Genomic DNA, 27,526 nt, shown 5'->3' on the forward strand with positions numbered 1-27,526 from the left:
CCTGCCACCCCCCCCCCCCCCCCCCCCCCCCCCCCCCCCCCAAATGGGAACTACACATAATAGTGATCATAAATAGACAGAAATTGTCTTCATATTTAACTGTAATCTTTATAGTTTGTTAATCTATAAGAAAGTGTCACCCTTAGGGTTAGGATTAACATCAGGGCTAAAGATAATTCAAGCAGTCTGCTGGCAAGTCTGTCGGGGGGGTTAAGTCCAAACACCACCACAGAGAGGTAGATTACTTATAATCCGTCCCATTATTCTATAAATGTTTTTTGTAAATAATTTCAGCTTGGTTTGACGCAAGAAGAAAAGTAAAAGTGCTCAGTAAATAACAAACGGATACTATTTTTGTGTGCAATTTACAAATCAATCAGCTCAGAAATAAATAACTCATAGTAAATTCAAGGCATTCCCTGTGGGACGGACTATAGACTGGGGAGAGCAATGGAGCTCGTGGTCAAGTGTCTGCCTGAGATGTGACAGGTCATAGGATCAATACCATAAATATATCAATTTGATTTGTACTTGATATTTCATCTGGTGTACCCACGGCTTGACATGCACTACTCTGCTTGTAAATAGTAAACCTATATAGGTGCAGCAGGTTTCTTCTCTCATATCAGATCACGTGCCATAATTATTAAGGTTGAAATACCATGGCTGTCGGTTCAACAAAGTGCAAGGCAAAAATACCAAATTTTTACAAAATGACAGGCAAAAATATGTTGACAGCAATTCCAGGCACTGCTTGGCATATCCGTAAATAATGACAATTCACAACAAAAATAATGATGCCAGATTTCAGCACAGTTCTCTCGATCAGTTCAGTGCATGTGCAGTAATGGAAGTCATGAGATTACAAGTATCGCTGGTAGACAATGCTAGTTTATAGAGACATCCGCCATCCGAGGTCGTTTGTGTGCATTCTTCTTTCTAGCCGTTCTCTCATTCTCTTTGTCTGCATTTGTTGACAAGCTCCGCGACGAGCTCTGCTGGACATGTCGGGTCACCGTGGAAACGCCATCAACAAACTTTGTCTTGTACAGAACATTGGCATTGGAAAACATACCGTCTTTCAAAGACACAACGATGAACTGAAATATAATGAAGTTTGTATGTTAATGAAATCAGGTGTCAGGGTAATTAAATTCTAGCCTTTTCAATCAATGTGACATGACTGATATTACATTGTGCTCTAGTGGTATCGTTAAACAAAACAAACTGTTTTTGTACTAACAAAACAGTTTGTTATGTTTAACGATACTACTAGAGCACACTGATTTATTAATCATCGGCTATTGGATGTCAAACATTTGTTCACTCGGATTCATAGTCAACAGAGGAAACCCTTTACATTTTTTCTAATGCAGCATAGGATCTTTTATATGCACTTTCCCACAGACAGGAAAGCACATACCACAGCCTTTGACTAATTGTGGTGCACTGGTTGGAATGAGCAAAACCCCAATCAGTTGAATGGATCCACTGAGGTGGTTCAATCCTGCGACACAAGTACCTCAGGCAACCAACATAATATAAATGATGCACTTAAGAAAATATAGCACTCAGTTTCAACAAATATAAATCAAATGTTCTTTAAAACGTTTGTAGTTTGTAAAACATGATTAGTGAAACCGAAGTACTAGCAGTACAGAACAATCAAACAAATGTAGGCTCTTATAATGTTCATCGTTTTGTTTTCTTTTCATGAATACTTACTTCTAACCAAGTGCATTTCTTACGTATATATCACAAAATGTCAAGTTTTATATTATTTTTAATTTTGTTGTATTTTTTAAAGTGCATGGTTTTAAGACAAAAGACTTGTTTTTTAATTAATGTATGATAAAAAGAAATACAGATTACCGAAACTAGACGAGGTTCAGTAAGCATGAAAAGGCTGTGAATTAGACAGCTGGTGTACCTGTGAGTGTTTGAAGTGAGACTTTATCATCTGGCCGATGTTCTGAGTGTGGGACAGATCGAGAGCTGCGTCCACTTCGTCAAGGATGTAGATGGGTGCCGGTTTAAACAGCAGCATGGCCAGGATCAGAGACAGGGCAACGAGAGACCTGCAAACAAACAACAGTCTCAACAGCGTTCAGACAGACAAATGTTCAATGGGTTTTAGAATACAATGCCCATCTTGCTTAAGGTGACACAACACGATACGAGTGCCGAATTAGAGAGCATTCAATTGCATAGCAAATGATGCTATCTTGTCACAATCATCTACTCTCGTATGAGGCACTCGTATCATGTGGCATCATCTGTACCACAATTTCAACAGCATTCACTTTAATGTTATTTAACAAGTTTAGAAAATGTTCTATTTAACTTTCTACAATATCAGCAGCATTCATAATGGATTTTTAAAATTCTAAATAATTCCCCAATTGTGGTTCAGATATTTAATACAATAAGTAAGAAATGTTACAGAAATACAAAGAAATCCTCATTAGACGAAATTTGTTTTAAAAAGCTTGCCCAGTACTCTAAAGCAAAACATTATACCATTAATATTTCTGACTTCAAAATGACACTTTCCTGACAGAAATGATTGGTTAATGAAGTCTGAACTTAATCAAAGGATACATTTTGTACATATCCACAAACAAATCTAACAAAATCTAACATATTTTTTGTCTCTCTCTGTCTGTCTCTCTTCTCTCTTTCTGTCTGTCTGTCTGTCAATAAATAAATTTACAAACTGATATGAACACAATATAACTGCTTTCGTTGTAAGTTTACCTTTGACCTCCACTAAGCTCACTGAGGGATTCTTTCCACACGTCACCGAACGCTACCTTTACCTCCAAACCATCCAGTACTGTCTGGCCTTCAGGGGGAGACAACTTCGCATGGGTGCCAGGCAACAACGTGGAAAATATTGACCCAAAATCCTAAAAATCAAAGTTAATAATATTGATACCAGTGATATAACTGATCTGATCACAACATACTATAGTAGTGTATTAAAGTCTATAAAATAATGCATAAATGATATTTCAAATTACCAAAACTGTATAATGTCTTCATGAACAAAATTAAAGCAAGATGAAGATCACCACCCGCCTAAAATATTTCATGTCTGTGTGGAGGCAAACCTAACCAGTCCAGGGTTTTTGCCAGAGGGTAAAATGATTTTGCAGATATTTTTTTTAAGTTAACCTATTGACAAAATTTATTACTCTCATCATTACTGTATGATTTTCTTAACACTAACCCTAAACTTAACCCATTTTCTTTCTGGGAGAGGCCCCCCATACCCCATATTGATTGTGGTTGCATTCAATTCCATAGCGCCATACCCACAAATTTATTTTTGGCTGAAACACTGAAGTCAATGACCTTTTCTGGCAAAGACTGATAAGTTTCCTTCTTAACAAAAAAATATTATAAAAAGTAGTACCAGCAAGGATATGTTACCCATCTAATAATACAAGCTGAATGATGTTTAAGAAGCCGAAAACCTCTCCAATGTAGCTAGATAAAGGTATTTTTTCAATATTTCAGATTCAATCCAGTCTACTTTGTAAAATGTGGAAAACAATGATCATTTTCTCTTTTATGAAGACTTGATAAAAAAGAAGAAAATATTTGTAAAGAAATAATTGTATACCAAAAAACAAAAATAATTTTTAAAAAATATACAAAAAAACGGAGCTGAAATTGAATAAAAAGCATAAAAATCAAATCCTTGAACCAGTTGTGAAGAATCGGAATAATAAAATTTAGATTCATGTATTGTAAGTTGTTTATTTTCTCCTCAATCTCTGTGAATGATAGTCATCAAAATAAAAACTATCACAATATTATGACGAGACAACTATTAAATAAAAACTATCACCATAATATGGCCAGACAGACTGCATAACTATCAATGCAGCAACATATTCAGTGCATTTGTTCATTTGAACTTACTTTGTTCACTTGTTCCCATGCCTTCTTCAGGGCTTCGTTTTTCTTTTCATCCAGCTCTTGAATAACCGAGGCAATTTTGGCTTTGTCTTGGAGAACGATCTTTCTTTTTTTCATCAAGTCAGTATACTGAAAAAGCAGTAAGTAAATAAAATTTGCAGATATATTATTTATATTGACTATAACAGGTAAGAACATTTTAAGATAAAACACATTATCTACATTAAACAAAATGACTGCTGCATACAATTCTTAAAACTTCTTTGGCTAGAGTTACTAATCACATAAAAATATATTATTCTCCTTTTTGGAAACTTTGCATGTTGATATTGGATTATAAAATAAGAACATTATGTTGGTATTCTTGAATAAAAACTAACCCTAATCTTAATATTCATAACATAAAATAGAATATTTTTCTATAAAGATTTGTTAAGGGGGAACAGGAGGAACTTGTTTCCTCATTTTAATACTTACAAACGGTGCATTATTCTGCTGTTGTGCTACGCAGCATTAAAACACATGGCAACATGCCTTTTCTCCATTCCATAAAAATCAACAGACCAGTATGTTTGTTTCTTCAGTTCTAATACTAATACCTGATGTGATGCGTTAAGTATGACATAACAAACCTTCTCACAAGAGGGTGGATTCAGTGGGATGGAGCAAAATGGCTGCGACTGTCATATATAATAGTCATCACATGTGTACTGTTTTATGAATTAAATATACCAATATACTTGATGATTTTAAGCAACAAAGTGCATTAAATATTGAATATGCATATGCGTCCAAAATCCTTGCCTAATCATTCCTTTAAACTCTAAGAAACATTTGCTTCTATTAAAGCCATGTTTGATCAGTGAAATCAGACATTAGTTAGATTTTATTGTTTAGATTATCCATTTCCATGGTGTTTTTGGTAATCCTGGTGTTTTTACCACAAAATGCATGTTTCATATGTTTAAAAACACTCGTACCTCTGAGAAGTCATGGTTATGAAGACTGGCTTTAGTCTATTTTTATCCAAATGTGACACAGGCTTGTAATTAACCAAACTGTTAATTTTTACAGATTTAATGAAACTAGGGAGTGCGACTTTAAAACTGTAAGTGTGAAGGTAAGTTTAACTATCGCATTCTTCAGAATATATACCTGTTCCTCAGCTTTTCCCAGCATGTTCATGGCTCTCATGTTGACATTTTTGGACAGTTTTTCCTTTGTTTCTTGTAACTTGTGTATACGTCGCTCAGCTTCCTTTGGGCTATTTGTCTGAAAGTCGTACGCAGTGTTAGGCTGACCGAAATACTTCTTCTCATCTGCAATCCAGTCATGTTGTTGTAGAAGGGCTTCAACCTTGAATAAAAAAAAGTAAACAATAATTACCTTAGAAAGTAACTTCTCGTTTCATTGAAAACATATTTTATTGCATATATATCTATATATATATATATATATATATATATAGATATATACACAAAAGGATTAGACACAACTTACGAGGCCCTCTCCTAATTACAAACATTAAATTGTACAATAATGGCGACTGCAGTTTCATTAAATAAGTCAATGAATCAATTAAAGTAAAGGTTTGTTAAAAAAAAAATTGAATAAGCTGAAAGGACAAAAAAGGAAAAGAAAAGAAATAATCATTGGTTTAACAGTATTCATTATTAACATTTTATCTTCTCAGCCCAACTGGTAAATGAAAAGTAACAACAAATAAATAAATGATTCTGCACCACAAGATAACATTTTCTTAGTCAAATCATTGTTTGTTTAAAGCCGCACACCCTAGTTCCATCCAGCGAAAATAAATTATAATTTGGTTAATCTACAAACCTGTAACACACTTAGATCACGTTTTTATCAAATGGAGTGAAAAAGCAGGTTTTATATCGATAAATACCATGGGAATCCCCATGTCCCAATTGCTTGAAATAATTTTGAAAGTTAGTATTCTGATGTCACCGGTAGATGTCGCTCGAAGCACAACAATGCCTACGTCACGACAAATTTCACAGACTTGGGGTGCGTTCGTTTCACCTCTCCTGGACATGTTCCAACTGTTCTGTCCTGGTTGTATCCCCTCTCCAGATATCGTAAGACTTAGCAAAATTATTGGTTTTAAGGGTTTGTAACGTTTTGTATTGAGACACTTACTTGTCTGAACTTTATCGTTACTGAAAATGTTCACGAACTGTGAAGAAAAATCTCACAAATGAACAACAACAAATCGGATGTTGATTGCGCGAACCGTGCACGAGAAAACAAACCGAACCAAAATGATAACGGTCACGTGATATACCAGCGTCTGTGACATTGAAATGGAAATATCCCCTCTAAAAATAGATTGGACCTCGCTTGCTTAACGTTTTTTCTCTCGACAACACGTCTTGTGAAAAAATGCAAAAAATGCATTTCGTGGTTTTACAAACATCAGGATTACCAAAAAGCACTTCAGGTGAATGGAAATGTGTATTCTAAATAATAAAATGTAAGTAAAGTGCAATTTTATTTGTGAAAAATGGGGTTTAATAGCGAAAAACAACGCCGTAATGGTTAACAAATAAACATAACTAGGGTGTGTCCCTTTAATGTATTTGTGAACATGCTCAAATATTTGTATATTGGTATCATCATTAAACATGTCTCAACCGTTTAATATCAATTGAAGATTAACTGGTTCAAAACTGTTTCAAGATTATAATTATGGTTATAAAATTGACATTCAGAGTTGAGTACTGCTAAAGGAATACATGTCCCCTACACATAACAAATGTTCATGGGTTGTGATACACTGTATATGAATGTAACATTTTTGAGATTTTGTAGTTATTTCCTATAATTGTCAAAAAGGATTAAAACCCCAAGAAAGTTAAACTTGATCTGTATAATATTCCTGTAAGCCCTTTTGAGCGGTTGGGAAAGCTCTTTAATGATGGCAAAATGTATACACCTCATGTACATTATCTGAAAGTATACTAGCCGCCATTAATAACGCAATTTCCTTTTGTCAAAATGATATACGTTCCGGTTGGACTTCATTGCATGTAAAGGTCGACTTCCGGCCTGTTCCCAACATAAGGGGAACAACGCTAAAAACGCATTATCCGGTAAATCGCGCACACGCAACCACTTGGCGAAATAACACTTTGCACGTGCATTTCCTGATACCCGGGCACACTCAGAACACGCGGGTGGCAATGAGTATCTCACTCCTACACGATGCCTCGGTTGAACAACGCCGATCGGAATCAAGCCATTGGCTTGTTGAATGCCGGAAACTTGCAATTGCGGGTAGCACAACGGTTCCACGTGCACCCGTCAACCATTAATCGGCTCCTCAACCAATATCAGACGACAGGGACCGTCAATGACCGCCGTCGTTTGGGCACACCACGCGTAACGACCAATAGACAGGACCGGAACATACGGTTGCGGCACCTGCGCAATCGGTTTTTGACAGCCGCAAGCACTGCCAGGACTGAAGTGGGAACCAGGGGACGACTCATCAGCGCCCGAACTGTCCGGAGACGTCTTGCCGCAGCACGACTGCATTGCCACCGACCCTACCGTGGCCTTATCCTCCTGCACAGACATCGTCAAGCAAGACTCTTATGGGCCAGGAATGGTGGGCATTTGCGACCCAGGAGATGGCGAGATGTCATCTTCTCGGATGAATCAAGATTTAACGTGAGTGTCACGGACAGACGTCGTTGCATTTACCGCGTCGTGGAGAACGTGTCGCGCAGGCCTGTGTTCTGGAGAGGGACCGCTACGGGGGCGGCAGAGTCATGGTTTGGGGCGCCATCAATGCTGACTTCCGGTCCGAACTCGTGGTGGTACAGGGAAACCTTAATGCGCAACACTACGTCAACAACATCCTGCGGCCGGTCCTCCTCCCATTGATGAGACGGCATGGCGAAAACAGGCTCGTCTTCCAGCAAGACAACGATCGGCCGCACACTGCCAGGCGTACACAGGCGTTTCTTCGTGCCCACCATGTCACTGTGTTGGACTGGCCAGCAGTTTCCCCGGACATGAACCCAATAGAGCACATGTGGGACGAGCTGGGACGTCGTGTTCAAAACCAACCGAATCCACCACAGAACTTCGCTGAGCTGCAGCAGGCATTGCAGCATCACTGGGCAGCCATCCCACGACGTGTGGTGAGGCGCCTGTGCATGTCCATGCCTAGGAGGCTGCAGGCGTGCATCGCAGCACATGGAGGTCACACGAAATACTGACCCCCATGACGTTGACATCGCCAGAGACGTTATGCGCGATTCACTGTCAGATGGGCCAGTGGTTGGTCTCACTGGTGGTATCAGTTTCATTTTTGTGGGATCTCGCATAATAAAATAAACCATGATCATTTCCGAGATTGCGTTTTTATTGCCGCCTAGTATATGTATCATTTGTACATTTAAAATATGTCTACATACAGCAAAATAACCTTTCAGTAAAAAAAATTTAAATTGCCGTAGGTAGGGTAAAAATTACCATGGGAGACAATATTTTAAGCTGGAGCTCTGCTTTGTATGCCTTACCTTTGTTTCTTTCGTGTTTTCTTCCAGGTCTTGTTGCTGTTTCTCGTAGTTGTCGATTGACTGGCTCACGGTCTTCAGCTGGTCTTCGTAGCCGACTATCTCCTTTTTCAACTCTTCTATCTCCAGCTTGATGCTCTCCACTTCCTGAGTTTTAACAATACAAACTTTAGATCGATCTATGTCAACCATTGGGTAACAGGCATTTTTTTTATGGAGACAACTATGTGTTCTACAATGATCACTAATAAGGCACAGATCCAGGGTGAGGTGTCAAGGGGTACACAGCCTTTTTCCCGCCAATGTCCAAAAAAAATGAAAATGATAAAAGCCTGTTCAAACACCTTTTATCAAGTCTGGCCTTTAATTATAACTAAAATAATTATTGTTAACAGGGCTAGCTCTGGCACTCATCAAGTTTGCCAATTGCGATTTTCAAAACAATTTAAAAAAATTATTTTCATTTGGCGAATAAATTTCTTGTAATAATAATTATTTTATTAGAATATAACTGAGGTTTTGCAATTATTGAAGTTTAAATAGATGATTTGGTGAAATTTTCTGTTCACCCAGATCTAGACCCAGTTAATCTCCACTCACAAACCATAACTGTTTTTACATTAAACAGACCAATAATACTTCTGTCTACAACTGTCCTAATCATAATGTTGAGTGAAAATACCTGTAACTTTTCTTTTGTCTTCTTACTGGAATCCTCCAACTTCTTCTTTATTTCATTCAAAGCATTTTCTGCCTCTTTTAGTTCTTTTTCTCTGACAGATTTGGCATTCTTTATTTTGTCCTCAAGATCTTTTACTTTCTTTGCTGATGTCCTCTGAGTCTCTTCAGCCTTTTTGGAAATGTCTGTCTGTTCCTCTGAATCATAAATAACATTAACATTTCATTGGCTACGAAGCTACCAGTTAAAACCTGTTGTTGTTTTTTGTTTTTTTTGGTTGGGTGTGTGGTGTGTGTGTGTGTGTGTAAATAAAATGTTTTTAGATTTAATTTTCTTTTTGTAATGCAACAGGAAACAGTTTGCCTAGAGATATTAGAAGGTTAAAAAAACAATTGCTTTAATGATTTGTTCAATGAGTTAATGGAAATGAAAGCATATGTAACGGCATTTTTTATTTTTTTTAAATTGTCTATTTTTAATTTTACTTTATTATAAAGTTAACCTTTAAATGTCATCATTTGGAAACTGTTGTTTTGGATCTTGTACATATTCTAATAAGATTTACTTTTCCACTGTTGGGCGGGACGTAGCCCAATGGTAAAGCATCCGCTTGGTGTGCGGTTGGGTCTGGGATCGATCCCCGTCGGTGGGCCATTGGTCTATTTCTCGCACCAGCCAGTGCATCACAACTGGCATATTAAAGGCCATGGTATGTGTTATCCTGTCTGTGGGATGGTGCATATAAAAGATCCCTTGCTGCTAATAAAAAAGAATAGCCCATGAAGTGGCGACAGCGGGTTTCGTCTCTCTATATCTGTGTGGTCTTTAACCATATGTATGATGTCACATAACCGTAAATAAAATATGTTGAGTGTGTCGTTAAATAAAACATTTCCTTTGTTTCACTGTAGCTGTTTAGAGAAGAGGTAGGAGGTGTTGTACTGTAACTGTAAGGCGTTATCAGTCATACCGATCAGCTTCTGTAAGGCATTGATTTCCTCCAGCTGCTGGTGATGACTGCCTTGTTCCAGTCGAGCTTTAACCAGCTCCGCCTCGTGACTCTTCAGTTCATACTGCTGCTTCAGCTGGGTAAATCTGAGAAATTAACAATACATATTTTGTTTTTACATAGAACAGTGTGGCAGAGAATGAATCTAAATCTGCATGTAGTGGCAATGGAGGAGAATTATGACACCTATTAGAGCATGAATTCCCCATAATAATAATAATAATAAAAATAATAATGCTGAAGAGTCATTACTCTCCTAACCTGTTGTATCCAATGTAGGCTGTAATTAACTGTAAACTTACTTCACAGAAAGAAACAAAACATGCAAACCAGAATACCACATTACCAATATTGCGGTTCACCGGTGCAAAGTTATTTGGAGCTACCAGTGCAAAGTAATTAATATCCCATAATACATGGTATAAATGTTACGTCATAATCCAAGAGTATTCCAAAGCAAAATTTGTCATCTTAAAGTAACAAATTAGAATGTAATATTTAAATTAATTTTTGTAGTGAGGACCTTAATCCAGCAGAAGATACTGACACCAAATAGCATTCATTTTATTTTCATGCTCACTTTTCCGAAGTCTTTTTGATGTTTTCCAGCTCCTGCTCAACCTCTCTGAGATTCTGTGTTTTCGTGTGTAGTTCATCTTCTACATCCTTTAGCTCCTGTAGCTTTTCAAGAATTGATCCAGACTGGGCACGGGCACCTGGGATTCACAAATATATTAAAAACAAAGTAAGACACGTTCAAATCTAGTTTACAGTAATAACTAAGTAATTGGAAACTATTAGAACTCTGAAAGAGATCTTTGAGTCCCACAAGCAGGAACTTCCTTTAGATAAAGCAATATATAAAAATAAAATCTATAGTGGGGCTTGAAAGCTTGACATTTTGTTTGTTTGTGTGCCACATAGTAAATATCGAAATCTGCACAGCAGGGCTCAAAATGGAGGCCTGCCAAAAGCAGATCATGTGCAATTTAGCTTGTGAATCTGTTATATTTTAATTCCACAATGCTCTAAAATACATTTAGGGGCTCTAATTGTTCACCTACCATACGAAATCATTTACTTATCTTTTGCTGTGCTAGATGTACACAGAAGAGTAGAAATGAACTTCTACAATCAGTTCAAGGGTGGAACAGATAAGAATAACCATCTTACAAGTCTACAACATCACTACCACTAGCCCAGAAGGCTTACTATCAAATTCTTTATGTGGACCGTTTTCAATTCCTATTATGGAACCCTGGTTTCGGATAATGTACAGGTGAAAATGTCTTTATATGCACATTGAAAACTTTGCAATGAACTTGTTGGCAATCACCGTCATGAGGTTCCAGTCATCTATGGCTGCGGTCTAGAGGTGGAAGGCTGCCTCCATAATATAAATGATGAGCCTATCCACCTTCTAGAGTATGCACAAAATGTATCAACAAACAATAGATGTGTTTAGTGACTAAAGAAACACCATGGGACTAAATGTCAAAACCCAGAATCTCTATACTGTGATCTTCTGAAAAAAATATAAAAGTGTTAGTCATGCAAAGCCTTCCTCTATGTCTGAACTACTTCAATGTTTATCACATTAAAGTACAACAGTGGAAACAGGTAGGAACAATGTATATACATTAAGTGTTTCAAGCACATGTATATAGTGCTTGTTCTTATTGTGGGGGGAGGGGGGGGGTAAAAAATATAAAAGTGTTAGTCATGCAAAGCCTTCCTCTATGTCTGAACTACTTCAATGTTTATCACATTAAAGTACAACAGTGGAAACAGGTAGCAACAATGTATATACATTCAGTGTTTCAAGCACATGTATATAGTGCTTGTTCTTATTGTGGGGGGAGGGGGGGGATTTAAAAAATCAGAAGTTAATTGATGAAATTGTTTTGATTTTTTTTAAATATAAAGATGGATGATTAAATGTTTAACAACACCCCACCATAAAAATATTTATCAGCTATTAGACCGTATCAAAGGTAAGTTCCATGAATAACAATGGAATTTGAAAATGTGGCCCTTAATTGTCTAAGTAATTTTTGCATGTTTCTGATGAATATGAGCAGGTTTAGAGGTCATTTAATATATTTTTAAAACTTTTACTTATTTTAATCTTAGATGTAATGGGAGATCAGGATTAAAAGGTTTTTATTTCATATGCTAGTTTCAGATTTCCTCAGCTAAATAAAAGGAAAGATGGCAGTAAGCGGGGGAAAAAAGGGTGTGTGGGTATAGCAGTGTTCTCGCTGGGTGAAAATTAAAGGAGGGCGGCCGTGCAGCACCACACCCTTCGAGAAAAAAAAAAAAAAATGGGGGGGGGGGGGGGGGGGGGGGGTTGAGCTTGGTGGTTACCATGTTGTTGTGTTGATAGACTTTGTGGAAAGACATACTCCTTATTTTGATTACAAAACGTTTGTACGAGCAGGCTCGTCTTTTAATTGAACCAAAGATGTTATCAGTCTGATATTCACTGGCAGTTCCGGTTTTGCTGAACCGATCAAAGTTTTAATATTATTTTAATAAAGATTTCAAGATATACGAAAAACAAAACAGACGTGTGTGTGTGATCCCCTAATGTCGAAATTTGTTTTTCTTATTCCCATCTTCATCGAATGAATCGATCACTGATAAAAAGTAGTTTCGTTTTTGTAGTGGCGGTGTATATATTATTTGGCACCCAAGATGAATGATTTTAATGCTAAACACTACCACTTCCGTTGATTTTATAAGCGGTGATATCCCCCCAAAATGAAATGTTTACAATATGTTATAAGAACTGCTGACAGAAATGACAGAAAGTAAAAATCGTCAGTTACAATCAATTATATCTGTAACTGAGGACAAAATATCAGACAACAGTTAGTGGAAACAAAAGATAGTGACCGTTCTGATCACGTGACAAATTTGGCGCCAAATAAGTGGGGGGTTTTCAGTCAGAGATTGCTGAATCCATAAAAAATAAACATGTTTTTATTGCTCAAATAAAATATAACTTTTATTGTGTATTAAACATACAAATGAATACAGGTATGGGACAAAATAGAGGCTGTTAAAAATACTATTAAATTACGTTACGGTAACTGTCGTAAATGTTTCGTCAGTTGCTTTTTCCCTTTGATGTCCAGTGTGCAGACTGATCGTTGTGGGTTTTTTTTTATGTGTGGAAAAGTGTGCATTTGGAAATAGCAGAGATAGGTGCTGGAAAATATAGTAGGGTGCTGGAAAATAAAGAGGGGCACAGAAAAATAAAGGAGGCGGAGAACGTGAAAGGAGGGCGGCAAAAGGCAATAGCAGGGCGGGCCGCCCCGCTTAAATAGAGCAGCGAGAACACTGGTATAGGATAAAAAATATTTTTTACTCATGCTGTCATATGAATTTTTTTTTTTTAATATAAAAAACAATACAAATATTAGGTGCCATAACTGTAATTTAGTTGTTAGTAGTCTTAAATCTCACCTCCAGACAGGGTGCCAGCTGGGTCAAACGATTCCCCATCAAGTGTGACAGACTTCTTCATGACCTTGTCATCATACGTCACCTTCTTTGCAGCATTCATATCGGCACAAACAAAACTGGATCCAAACACAAACTCCATAGCAGTCTTCAAGTCCTTCTCATAGCCAATCAGAGATAAAGCCGTACTCACGTTATTTGCTCCCACCTATAAAATATGTACAAGTAAAATACAAGTCTGCATCTCTAAATTCAGACAATTTGTTGCAAAAATATTCATTGATAATTTTGTTTTATAAATATCTGTATGTATTTTGTTATGTATGCTAATATACAATATGAAAAATGGGTAAATTGCCATGAATGTCAAACTTGATCTGTAACAGTATATGATAAAGCTACAGTGACTGGACCCTCTGTAAACCAGAATTCCCTCAAACCGGACATTTTACAGAGTTCCTTTATAAAAACCAGTACAGAACTGTACCCCTGTAAACCGGATCCCTCTTAATACAGGACATTTTTATTGGTCCCTAGGGTGTCCGGTTTAGAGGGGTTTCACTGTATATACAAAATATCAGCTCAATATCTTGAGGCATTGTGGAAAAAAATGTCCAGAAAACTATATGTGGGACAGAGACAGACAGAACGGAGATAAAAACTTATAGTACCATCTGGTTGGACCGGTAGGGGACTAATGAACAAATATACAAATGAAATTACACTCACGCCCCACCATCAAAGAAATGTATAATTACATACTAATATTAACCAACTTCAACAATGATACAAAAACCCAGCAGCAAAGAAAAAAAGAAGGAAGTTACAGTCACATGACCAGAACTAGGGAGCATACAGTAGAAGAATTTAGGCCATCCCATTGGCTTTCGGAATGTTCGGACCAGGCTACTAGCCATATGGGGGGGGGGGGGGGGGGGGGGGGGGGGAGGAGAGAGAAAGAGAAGTGCACTTGTTTGAGGACAGGTAATGTTGAAAAGAAATAAAACTGTTATTCATCAGAAATCACACATTTTATAGCTAAATATAAATAAAGTTCTAAAGGTTTTGTTTTTTATTTTTAACATAATAACTTGACACGTACAAGTGACTCTGCTCTTTTCACAGTTGTGGCATCAATACTCCTGGCTGCAATCTTGTTGAGAGGAATAATGGTGTATCGACGTCGGAGTTCTCCCTTCTGTAAGAGTTTCTTGCCAGTTACTTCTGTATCAACCACAACATTGTAAAGCTGAAAAAGGAAAACAAGAATCTGTTACTGAACTCTTTACTTATTGGTTTTTCAATGGATTCTCCTTCAGCATTTCCAAATACCATCACACTAAGTCCTTATGCCTACTGGTTTGTTTGTTTGAAACATATTTTATTGTATATAATACACAAAAGGATTGGGCACAAGTTACTCAGCTTACGAGGCCCTCTCCTATTGGTAATAAGACAGGGATAAAATGACATTAGACAAACAAACCCAGAAAACAGTCTTGAAACGTATGAGTTACTGTGAGCTTTTCATAAGAGAAAAGATGAAGAAATGTTTTCAGGTAGCGCTAAACTTGAGAATTATGAAACAATCTGCAGGATTATTATTATTTTCAAGAACACAAAGACAGAAATATCTTACTTTACTTCCTGCAGCAATCTCTAATGCAGTAGCAGTCTTCACATCATTCACTTTGATCAGCTTACACACCAGACCGTGAACCTTACTGCGGTCAAAGTTCTTCTCAGGGTCTTTGTACTGGAAGTTTAGCTGAGGAAATCTGAAACAAGCATATGAAATAAAAACATGTACAAAAAAATACAGTAGATCGATTTCATTAGAAAATTTGTTTCTAATTTTCATTATTATTCATACTTACCTAGTGCTAGCACAACAAAAATGCTATTCAACCTGAGTCATACCTTCCCACTGCAGAATTCTCTCCCTTGCCGAATATGTGTAGTGCTATCCTTGCACGGGCTACCTGTAACCTCATTCTCGATTTACAGTAAGTTGAATAAGACTATTACAAGTATATTGTTTTGTTTTGAGTGTCAGTACTGTAGACAAAATAGACAAGTTATTCATGGGGGCAATCAAGACTGTCAAAACATCCATTTGACTCTGCATGGTACAAATTTGAATGTGATTTAGGGCTGGACTTAGCCCAGCAGCAAAGAACTCACCTGATATGTGGTCGGTTTAGGATTGATCCCTGTCGGTAGACCCACTGGGCTATTTCTCATTCCAGCCTGGTATATTAAAGGCTGTGGTATGTGCTATCCTGTCTATTGGATGGTGCATATAAGATCCCTTGCTACTAATGGGAAAATATAGCAGGTTTCTTCTCTAAGACTATATATCAAAATTCCAAAATGTTTGACATCCGACAGGTGATGATTAATATACCAATGTGCACTAGTGGTGTTGTTAAACAAAACAAACTGTGATAACTAGTTTGTTATTCAGACTGTATCAATTACAATGACGATGCTTGAAGTTTATGAAGTAAACATTTTAATGCATATTATCATGTGGCCGTCTTGTTAAACAAGCAAAAAAGCATTTAACATTACAATCATCATAAATAATAGTTCATACCTGGCTTCCAGTGTTTCTAGTTTTTCCTGAAGGTTGTGCACACTCTGACTTAGACTGCGGCGCTCAGCCGCTAGTCTTTCATCTTTGCCTTCCTCAAACCCAAGCTTCTTCAACTCAGCCTTAATTATTAGAGATAAATACAAACAAAAATCAGAAAGGATATTACAGTCTTCAAGAAGAAAAATATTAAAATCGCACTTACAAATTAGCTGCATTGAGAACTATAAACTGTAAATAAAGAAACAATCTGCACAAGCAACCCTACTTCTATCAATCTATGTCAACCAATATTTGACGATTAAATTAAAAAATTAAAAGTTCAACATAAATATACAAAAAAAAAAAAAAAGTACCATCAAAACCACACATTTGGAACAAAAATAATATTCTTGATAGAAATGTGTTGCACTAAAAAGTATAGCTATATAATATTTATCAATATGCATTACCTTCAATTTAAAAGGTGTAGGAAAAGTTTAAAATGATAAATAAATTAACATAAATAAGCCAAATAGAACTTCTAACTTCAATTTTGTTCATGCTCTTCTGTACAGCATCATACACAGATTGGTCCTTCTTATAATCAGATTCGGTTTTCTTCAAATCTGCCTGCTTTTTCTTTATTTCCTGCTGGGCATTTTTCAAACTGTAATAGACACATTACTGTAATTTATTCAAAAAAAAAAATTGTTCTGTTTATTACATTTTTAGACAATATATTATGAATAATGTGAATAATATACTACACATGTGATAAGCATAACAATAACTTTGTTGGGAATTTGGACTTATCTGGAATATGTTTTACTCTACAATTAAATCTTCTAGCCACTTTCTTTAATAGCATGGTCTCATGGCACTCAATCTACTAAAAGTAGAGTGCAGGCTGTCAAGTGAGGCGGTGGGTCACAAAAATAGAAAAATAGGAATTTTTGTTGCCTGAAAATAGGGTTAAAATAGGAATTTTGCCCACAAAATAGAAATTTTGTATAAAAGTAAATGTCCCAAAATAGAGAATATTGCAGGGGTCAAGTGAGTGAGCCATCTCAAAAAACTAAATATGGAAATAGAAAACCATTGAAAAGATAATAATACTGGAAAATAAGACAATGTGTATATCATAGGAATAAAATAGGCACTTATTTTGTTTTAAGATGGCCTCCCAACACTCCTTATACCCACCCTGATCCACCACTTTTTATTCAGACAATGCAGTGGTTGAATTTGGTTCTTTGGAGTAAGACTTTTAAAAAGCAACACAATGTAGTATTCCTTTTATGCTATTGAATAATACAAGTTACAAGGTCAAATTTTAACTCTGAAATGACAGGGGTGTTGACTGAAAAATACCCACAAGACATTGCTGACCCAGTGACACCATCAAAAACAGCAGCAATGGCAGTGTGCGTGTGTGTATGTGATTGAATGTTGGTATGGACACTATTTTTTAAATTAGTTTTCTCTTGGTAGATCAACTGGATAATGTAGCTGGATTTAGTAGCTGTGTGCTAACTGAATTGGTAGAAATATGTCAAATAATTATGATACTGCAGGTGTGCACATTTAATAGAATACTTGTTACGGTAAGCAAAGCACAACCTGCAAATGAGCCTACTTCCTTAGACACCAGTATATCAGAGGTAACCCTAACAGCTTCAGCCTGACTTTGTACAATTTAGACGTGATATGAAATGTGGAAAATGTAAGATATTTGTACAAACACCCACCCACACAATATAGCAGGGTTTTTGTGGGGGTTTTCTAGTTTTGAACATTCAACAAGATCAGATATTACAAAAAAACAGAAATATATCTATAAATTCAGAAATTATAAATAAGAGGATTTTATATTGCATTGTGAAAATTAATAACTGGAAGCCTGTAACCATGCATCCCACTGCATATTCAGATTTCAATGACTATGCCACAGATATCACAGTATGCCTCATAGCAAGTCATCTGGAGCAAATGGTGTGAAGAGAAAAAATATGGTTTTACTAAAAGAAAAAAAATATAAAAAGAAAAAATATATGAAACTGGTCAAAAGTGCAAAAAAAGGGGAAAAAAAGGAATTTTCATCAAAAAGAGGGCTAAATAGGGACTCATAAAAAAATAAAAAAAGGAATAAATAGGAAAAAGTAGGATACTTGACGGCCTGAGAGTGGTACGATTACATGACTTGAAATATAATATGTGTGTTCTTTTACACACTTTCCTTAAGTCACATTCCAAACATTTAAAATAGCTATCATTATCTAGAAATGACCAAAACCTATTTTTTCTTATTTAGGCCATAATAAAATATATATTCAAAAAAAAATTCAAAATGAGGGCAGGGTTAAAATTTATTTTATATTTTCAGAACATTGAAAATACAGCAAATTGAGCTTGGAGTTTTTTGCCAATAAAAAATAGGGGGGGGGTCAGGCCTTTATCCTCAAGGTGGGTGGAGATGAAAATCTAAGATTTATTTTATTACCGCTTTATGGCTACACCTAGCAATATTACAATTAAAAAAAAAGAAATTCAATATCAAGTGGCACATGACAACTCTGATTGAAGAAAGTAATTTTGTCCTATCAGTCTTAGTTCTGTAATAGTGTCTCGTGTAAATGCATAACATGCACAACTGAAACTTACCGCATCTGAGCTTGCTTTATCTCGGTTTCAGCGTGACTGATTTCGTGCTTAGCAGCTAAAATTAAAAAAGAATAATAGCGATATAGTATTATTAATGCCAATAGATCATGTTAGAAAATCTTCAATAACAGAGTAATAAGACCGTAATGATCCCATTAAGATAAATAACACCCTGCTGTAATATAACTACTCTCATTATTTATAAAACATTGCAGGCCTCCACAAACAAATCTGAATATTATTTCTAACTGAAAAAACAACAACATGCATTGATATAACTGATCATTCAGTAAATTTTACTTGAATGGTAAAAGGGTTATGCCAGAAGAAAAAAATTCACAAATTATTTATTAGCAATTAGCTAATTTGGCTATTGACAGGGTGTGCCCTGGGTCCATATTTTTAAAGCAATCTTTGGCTACAAAATCGTAAGAATATCATAGGCTATGACGTCACTACTATGATTGTTTTATGATTTCATAGGGCTAAGATAGCTTTGAAACTATGGGCCCTGCACTGCTACCGACACATACTGATGAGCTGGTCACTGAGCGTGGCGTCTTCCCCGTCTGCGTTGCTTGACAGCCCTGCGCTGACTGCGTGGAAGTGTTTCTGTGCCGCCCTGCTGGCCTCCTGGTCCTGCTCGCTCTGCTCTCTCAGCGTCTCCAGCTGTTTGTTCAACTTCTCCATGTCCTTCTCACGGTTACACACCATCTTCTTGTTCTACGTTAAAAAAAAAAAAACATCACAACATAATTCTGTGATAAATACACCGGACCCACAGGCACTTGTCACAGATTAGTATACATGAATAAAATTGGTAAATTTTATATATTTTTACAATATTTTGCTTAAACTCTCATAATACATGAAAATGGCAATATAAATTATCATGTATGAAGATGGTAAACTCAAATATTGTGAAAATATATATAATGCACAACTATCCACCAAAATTACTTGTGTATACTAATCTATAGTCCGTCCCATCCTCCTACAAAAATGTTTTTTGTAAATAATTTCAGTTTAGTCTGACAAAAGAAAAGTAACTGTTTTGGAAAAAAAAAAATCTTTGTGTGCAATTCAGAAATCAATCGGCTCAGAAATAAATAACTTGTAGTAAATTTCATAGTATGAAAAAAGGCGTTCCCTGTGGGAAGGACTATAGAAATATATCACATTGATTGACCAATACACCACAATTTTATGACAAGTGTCTGTGATGGACCACATTGTTTAAGGGGAGTTATTACTGGCTGCCTATCACTCCCAAGACTAGTTCAAGAAGAGTGATTCTTAGTTCCCCTTTGCATGTGAATAATAATTTTTAAAAAGTACTGTAAAGGGAACCCTGTAAACCACATTTAACAAAAGAGGAAAATGATAGTGCAAAAACAAATCAAGAACTGATAACATTCAAAATAATTTTAAGAAACACTGATTAATAAAAGGAAAATGATAGTGCTAAAACAAATCAGGAACCGACAACGTTCAAAATAAATCAAGCAACATTGATTAAAAAATGAATAAATAATCACAGAACACACCCATACAAATAGTAACTATAAATGGAAAGGTCTAATCATAGTAGACTTGTAATTAATTAATGTTCATCACTGAACATATTTTGGAAATAAAAAACGATAGTCATACATCTTCACAGTTTTTGGTAAGCTCCTTGTGTTTCTTTTGCTCTGTCTTCATACTCTCTTTTTTACTGTCAACAGCACTCTGCGCTTTGGCATCCAGAGTCTTCTTTTCCGCTAGCTCAGATTCCAACTTTGTCATCACGCTACCGGACTCCTAAAACAAGACCAAACACTATGCTCAAGGTTTGAATAAAGTCGCACACATATAAATAACATGCAGTTAAAGTCTGGGGCCCCTTAAACCATCTGGAATCTGTACAATCTCTTTGAACATCGTATTTTATAAATTTTATTTTACAAGGTCCAAACATGTTTAGATTTGGTGACATGCCTCATGGTTTCAGCTCACAATAAGTATAAGGCCCTGTCCTTATAAAATGTGTATTTATTTAATTAATTAATCCCCTCAAGTTTTTTCACTGTGAGGTATGTAGCTACAATTTCAAATATTTTCAAACTTAAGAATACTTATTTTACTAAGCTGGTGCCCATATTTAACACTGGACTCAAACTACATGCAATTTGCACAGCACTAAGTGTAAAGACTATTTAATTGAGCCAAACTTTAACTCTTAAGTGTACCATATTAATAACTGATGATGAATTTAAAATAAAAAAATATTGTATTTATTTGTGTTGTCTTTAATTCTTAAATATACAATCCAAACAACCAGTTGTTTAGTCATATGGCTTTTTCACATTTTTAACACATATCTGATATTAATATTAAAAATAGTATTTACTTCATCCCTACGTTGTTCCAAATCAGCAATGACAGTTCCCAGTTTCTTAACTTTGTTTTCATTCTGTAATAAAAACAACACAGTCAGTCTTCTAACATTGATACTGATGAAGTGTTTAAATTAAATGACTACAAGTCTCCCACCTGAGTCGGCACAGCTCTTATTTAACCATCACTTGATTCCAACAGTAAAAGAACATTTTAACAGCTACATATCACAAAAATCACAGAAATTCTATTTGACCGTTAATGAACAATTACTATTTCAGTTTAGACTAGTTATAAAAATATGAGGTTTCACAAACAGCTTAATGCAATGAAAAATGGGAATTATCTCAAAGCAGGTCACATATATACACTGCCAATCCAAACCAGTAATCTTTATATGACACAACATATCTAATTAATGGGAATTATCAGAGTATTTAAAATTACAAAAAAACAAACACCAAAAGCACACTTAAGAAAGTATCACTTAGTTTTGACAACCTTATAAAATATCTAATGTACTAAAATCATGTAATAAACAATGGTTTTATAAAGTACTTGACAGGCTATATGTGCACACATTAAAACACATCGACACTCACCTCCACAATTTTTTCTTTCAATGCTTTCACATTATTTTCCATCTCAACCAACTCTTCTGCTGACTTTTTCTTTTTCTCCTTTTAACACAAATACATTAATTTTAATTTATTTATGTGCTTATATTCAATTAAGGTTCATGCATGCTGACCTGGGTAGATACCTCAGCTATTTGGGCTCTCTGCCCAAAACAGTAGTTAATGGTTAGTCGTTAGTGAGAAAGAAGTTAATGTAGTGGCAGTATGCCTCCTCAATGAGCTGTGAAACCTGCTCTAGGAGCCAGTACTGGGGTATGAACCCAGTACCTACCAGTCTGAAGACGTAACCACTACACCAACCAGTCTGAACATTAAGTATGACAAATAAAATAAAAAAATGTATGAAACTATTATATTTATTTTTAAGACATTATTCATTACAATTACTAAAGCTAAATATTTACTAAAAATAAAACATACTAGCCTCAACCTAAACAAGTAAAAATGTGTTACCTCTGCACAAACAAACTGATAGGCAACATAGAGTTTGTTGAGATGTTCCAGCTCACGGATGATTTTCTGGTATTCCAGGAACGAGGAACGCTCTTCCTTCAGTTTGGCAAGAGTGGGTGTAATGTCTTCCTTGAGAACCTAGTGACATAAATAAATGATTACAGATATTTTACCATACACAGATTACGAAACGAAAGTGTGTTCATAAAACAAATCATGTATAAACAAAATATTTACCATACACAGATTACGAAACGAAAGTGTGTTCATAAAACAAATCATGTATAAACAAAATATTCTGAACTTAAAAGACTACTTTAAAAAAAAAAAAAAAAAAAAAAAAATTTAATTATTCATTTGTAGTTTGTTGAAGGCTTATCTAGGTGAAAATTACGACACAATATGCAAATATGGGATGCAGCAACAACTGCACATCTAATATGTCTTGTTCAGCACTAGAATTCTAATCAATGTTTTAACAGAAAAAAAAAAAAAAATTCTAGAGAGTGTAAAAACCTTGCCAAGACAGGATGCACACTTTTAGAACATTTTACAAATAGACATAATAACCTTAATAACATGTTAATAATTAACGTACAGTATCAATTTCCCTTAATTTGGCATCTTTTTTCTCAATAGTTTTCTGAGCAGCTTCTTTTTTTGTTTCATACAGTCGAGTACCTGCAGCCTCTTCAATCATGGATAAAATCTGAAAGACAGAAAAACATGTGTAATACCATAATATGAATAATAATTAATCATTCAAGACAGGTAGGTATATATGTAAAATGTTTATGTTTTGGGGTGTTTTATTACCAGTGATTACTAAAAATATATAATATATACCTTGTTTCATTTAAATCTCTTGTTTTGTCAGGTAAAATGTTTGGTTTAAATGTTTTTGTGTGTGTGTGTGTGTGTGTGTGTGTGTGTGTGTGTGTGTGTGTGTGTGTGTGTGTGCATGGCAGTGTGTTTTACTAAATAAAATAACAATTTTGGAGCAGGGATAGTGGTGGAAATTATAGTAAATGTAGCCGACTGATATTAATCATTGCATAAGGAGAGTAAAACAACAGACATGAAAATGTTGAAACAGAAAGCTGCGTACATACCTCCGGTGGCTTCATGTTGAGCACTTTAGTTATGCGTCCCTGCATAATCAAGAAATGTGGGTTGTTGACATTGAGTTGAACTGATCGGAACAGATCCTGAACTCGAGTGTTGTTTGCATTACTGCCATTGATGAGATACTTGTTGCGACCTCCGATGACAACCTAAAACCAAATGTATATACTTTGTTACTAATACCTACTTAAAAATAAAAATTACTTTCTTGTCCTGCCATTCTTTTTACAGACATACTGAGCTCTGGTCCTTACACAGGAGATGAATGATATATATGTTTTTGTTGGTTATACATGTACATACAGTAAATTACATTTTTTAAATGTATTATTTATTAAATACGTAGTTTTATTATTTATGTGAATTAAAATAATAAAATACTGTATTATAGAATCCACAATCATTAAAAATATTAATAAAGTAAAACATGCTCAAACAAGTTTACAGCCATTTATCTCACAGAGACAAAAGGTTGGTATTGATACTCCCTTGAGTAGCTACATGTACACATATCTCTTGAACGACATTAATATTATTGATCAATTTAACGTTTTATTATTTTACTATTGATCTCATTGCTCTTCTTTGTCAGTGCATTGCCTCACTGATCACAGCACTAAGTACCTGTCTGGTGACGGTGAACTCGTCGTACTGCTCATATCCAAGAGGACTCTGTTTCTTGTCTAAGTTATCAAACGTGATGCTCACTGTTGCCTTAGTGACACCTGCCTGGCCACTTTTATACACCAAGTCCTGTAGGTTACTAGCCCGTACCTAAAAATAGTCAACTTTAATCGGTATACATGTATGTACACTGTACTAACATAACTATTTGTTTTCAGAATGCAATAAAATAAAAGTTGTAAAAAGTTTTATGCATATCATTACACAACACTAGTATTTTTAAAACTTGCACAAAATTAACTATGTACTCCTTATTAAAAATTGGCAACTGATATTTTGTGTGCATTTTCTTAGAACAGTACATATATATCTAAATTATCACATTCTTTATTGTACATTATGATTTACCAGTCATGGTACATTGGCTGGACTGAATAATTGAACAAAAATAAAAAAATAACACCAAAACAATCCACTAGGTGAACACTGCAAATAGATGGATTTATGGATCATAACATTTCACTACTGGTAAACATATCCAAGTCTTACAATACAGGCCAGCCGCCTCTGAAAACTGTGAAAATTATTATTTAATGGTATTTAATATCAAACATATCGTTATTGTTGTATTACAATGGGAATCTTTGCCTATCCAGTGGTAAGCAGTAATTCCATGTTTTCGCTACATGTATATATAGTTATCTCTGGTTGAGAGAACAATCATATTCATAACTGTCCAAATGTCTCAAACAGCAGAGTACTCAGACTAAGTTGTCTCAAACAGTAGAGTACTCAGGTGGCTGATAAACTAATTAACATGTGTCATTTTCAAACTTTGGTATAACTTGTTTAGGTCACATGACATTCACTGCACTGAATTTTCAGAATAATAAGCTGTCTATTTCATTTTCACCTGTTATACTCACACTGTTGAGTCGTTGTCTCTATTAAACTAGTATTAGTATTAAATCATGCCATTTGGGATTCCCCCCCCGTTTTAAAGTAATACGCCACCTACCGTTTGTTTATGTTCCAAGTAAGATGTGTAGACAGTTAAATAGCTATTGTCCGAACCAAATTGTTAACAACTACAAAAAAGTACTCTCCTACCTTTAATTGCTGTTAGATTTCCTCTAAATTTTGTCCAGAAACAAATCGTAAAAAAAACACTACAAATATACAGATTCCACACATGAGACTGCAACGATGTCGCCGATATTGTCTTTGCTGAAATTGCACAGGTAAAAATACATGCAGTTTTCTGGCGTCTGCCATGTTGCTTGTTTATGGAATACTCTTCAAGAGGGGTGAAAGCCTCCAAAGTATGTGACACAATTAATATGAAATCAATGATCTCTAGTGGTATCATTAACATAATAATAATAATTTAAAAAAATTATAAATAATATGACTTATCACGTTTTGCTTTTATATCATAATATGTTATGACGTTGTTAGATTAAGTCCCATCCTTTAACCCCTCTTGAAGAATATTCCATAAAAGTCAAAATGGCAGCTGACACAAAATTACATGCTTTTTGCCCTATGCGCTCTCAGCAAAGTCGATATAGGTGACATGGTTATCATCTGGTATGTGGAATCTGTGTCATTGTAATGTTTTTTTCAAGATTTGTGTCTGGACAAACTTTGGAGGAAATCTAACTGCAATTAAAGGTAGGAGAGTAATTGTTCGTAGTTGTTAACAATTTGGTTCAGACAATAAGACATTTTAAGTATATATCCAATTATTTGTTAAATTTTACCGTAATTTTTTTTTTTTTTACACAGTAACCAAAATAGGTCAAAAACATGTGACCTGTATGCCAATTAAAACATTTGTAGTTTTCTTAATTTATGGTGATCATGCCCAAAATATATATCGAAGTGTTGTCTACATGTGCATTTTTATTTTTACATATTAGTGAGTGACATCACTTAAAATGTTAGGTCACACGCTAATTGTTTTTCCATGCAAGCAAATAAGAGCACTAAAATTTGAAAACGTAAACTAAGATGTAGATCAATGGTTACTAGTCATTTCGTACCATAGTTTATGGTCATTTCGTACCATAGTCATTTCGTACCATAGTCGTTTCGTACCATAGTGCTTTGGTCATTTCGTACCATAGCCATTTCATACCTACTTTTTACCATCTCGTACCATAATGTTTGGTCACTTCGTACCATGTAGTGGTTTCGTACTCGGTATCTTATTTTTGTCATGGTATGCCACTTCTTATTTTTAATGTTTACGAATAAACGTTGACGTGTAAAGATACCTTGTAAAGTGAGCAAAGGTTTAAATGAACATATGTATATTGCCACTGATGATCATTTCATATGATACGAGACTCCCCTACCATCTTATATAGGCTTACGTCCTTAGCCCACTGTCGACAGATTCTCTGCCTATGCTTGCCTTAGTGCTGGTGGATAAACAATCGTTATAATCAACAGTCGCGTCAGTATCGATGTAGAATATCACTATGTGGTCTAGTCTATGATTAAGTATAACAAAATATACACGATCTTGAAATCATTATAACTTTATTTCACAGTAATCAGTAATTCGACATTTTACTATCTATCACTGTATTAGTCAACTAAGCTGCACAATAAATGATTGAGGTATGAAATGACTTTGGTACGAAATGATCATGGTACGAAATGACCAAACAGACATGGTACAAAATAACCATAGTACGAAATGACTATGGTACAAAATGACCAAATAACTATGGTACAAAATGACCAGGGTACGAAATGACTTGGGTACGAAATGGTAAAATTGGGTACGAAATGACTACGGTACGAATTGACTGGTTACCAGATCAATACAGTTTTACATTAAAATTATGGCTATTACTACAATATGTATAGTGCGTATTATATTTAATAATAAAAATTTTTAAAATACTTAAATAAAAAATACAATTAGAAATAACCAAAGCTATTTAAAAAAAAAAAAAAAAAGTTTGTCCCACCTTATCTTGCAAGCAATATTTTAAACATGCAGCAATCTGCTGATTGCTAAATCAATAATTTGTTTCATAAAAACAGTTCCTTTTTAGGAAACACTTCCGAACGTTCCAGCATGCATGCCAATACCTTAACCATAAACCTAAGACTGAACGAACTGAATGCTGGAACGTTCAGAAGTCTTGTCAAAAAGATACATCTTCATCAACTTTAGATCTGAACATTTTAATGTGAACTTACGTGTGTCAGATTCGTAATTCCCAATAGGAAGCAAATGGCATCAAGAATATTCGACTTGCCACTTCCATTTAATCCCGTTATAGCGTTAAATAACGGATCGAAATCATTAATCTCAGTACGTTGTGCGTACGACTTAAAGCCATCAATTGTGATACACTTAATATACATATTTCTAGTTGTTTTTAAAACTAGAACAAGGTTGAAACTGGCGCTCAA

The 27,526-nt window shown here is 35.3% G+C and overlaps 1 protein-coding gene across 1 annotated transcript; it reads right to left on the bottom strand.

The window, feature by feature from the left end:
* Window positions 1-268: 268 nt before the first annotated feature.
* On the bottom strand, window positions 269-27,526 carry LOC121374402 (structural maintenance of chromosomes protein 2-like). Its single transcript, XM_041501503.1, has 26 exons — window positions 27,311-27,526; window positions 24,092-24,241; window positions 23,455-23,616; window positions 22,941-23,051; window positions 22,343-22,480; window positions 21,854-21,931; window positions 21,265-21,327; window positions 20,526-20,675; window positions 19,406-19,595; window positions 18,873-18,927; window positions 16,758-16,878; window positions 16,233-16,351; window positions 15,273-15,411; window positions 14,736-14,882; window positions 13,637-13,841; window positions 10,746-10,881; window positions 10,127-10,251; window positions 9,160-9,353; window positions 8,481-8,624; window positions 7,752-8,132; window positions 7,375-7,518; window positions 5,083-5,283; window positions 3,931-4,056; window positions 2,758-2,909; window positions 1,931-2,078; window positions 269-1,100 (listed from the first exon to the last, which is right to left on the bottom strand). Exons 1-26 carry the CDS (start codon window positions 27,476-27,478, stop codon window positions 888-890), a joined length of 3,960 nt encoding a protein of 1,319 aa, XP_041357437.1. The 5' UTR covers window positions 27,479-27,526; the 3' UTR covers window positions 269-887.

The sequence above is a fragment of the Gigantopelta aegis genome, chromosome 6 (assembly GCF_016097555.1).
Source record: "Gigantopelta aegis isolate Gae_Host chromosome 6, Gae_host_genome, whole genome shotgun sequence".
NCBI lineage: Eukaryota > Metazoa > Mollusca > Gastropoda > Neomphalida > Peltospiridae > Gigantopelta > Gigantopelta aegis.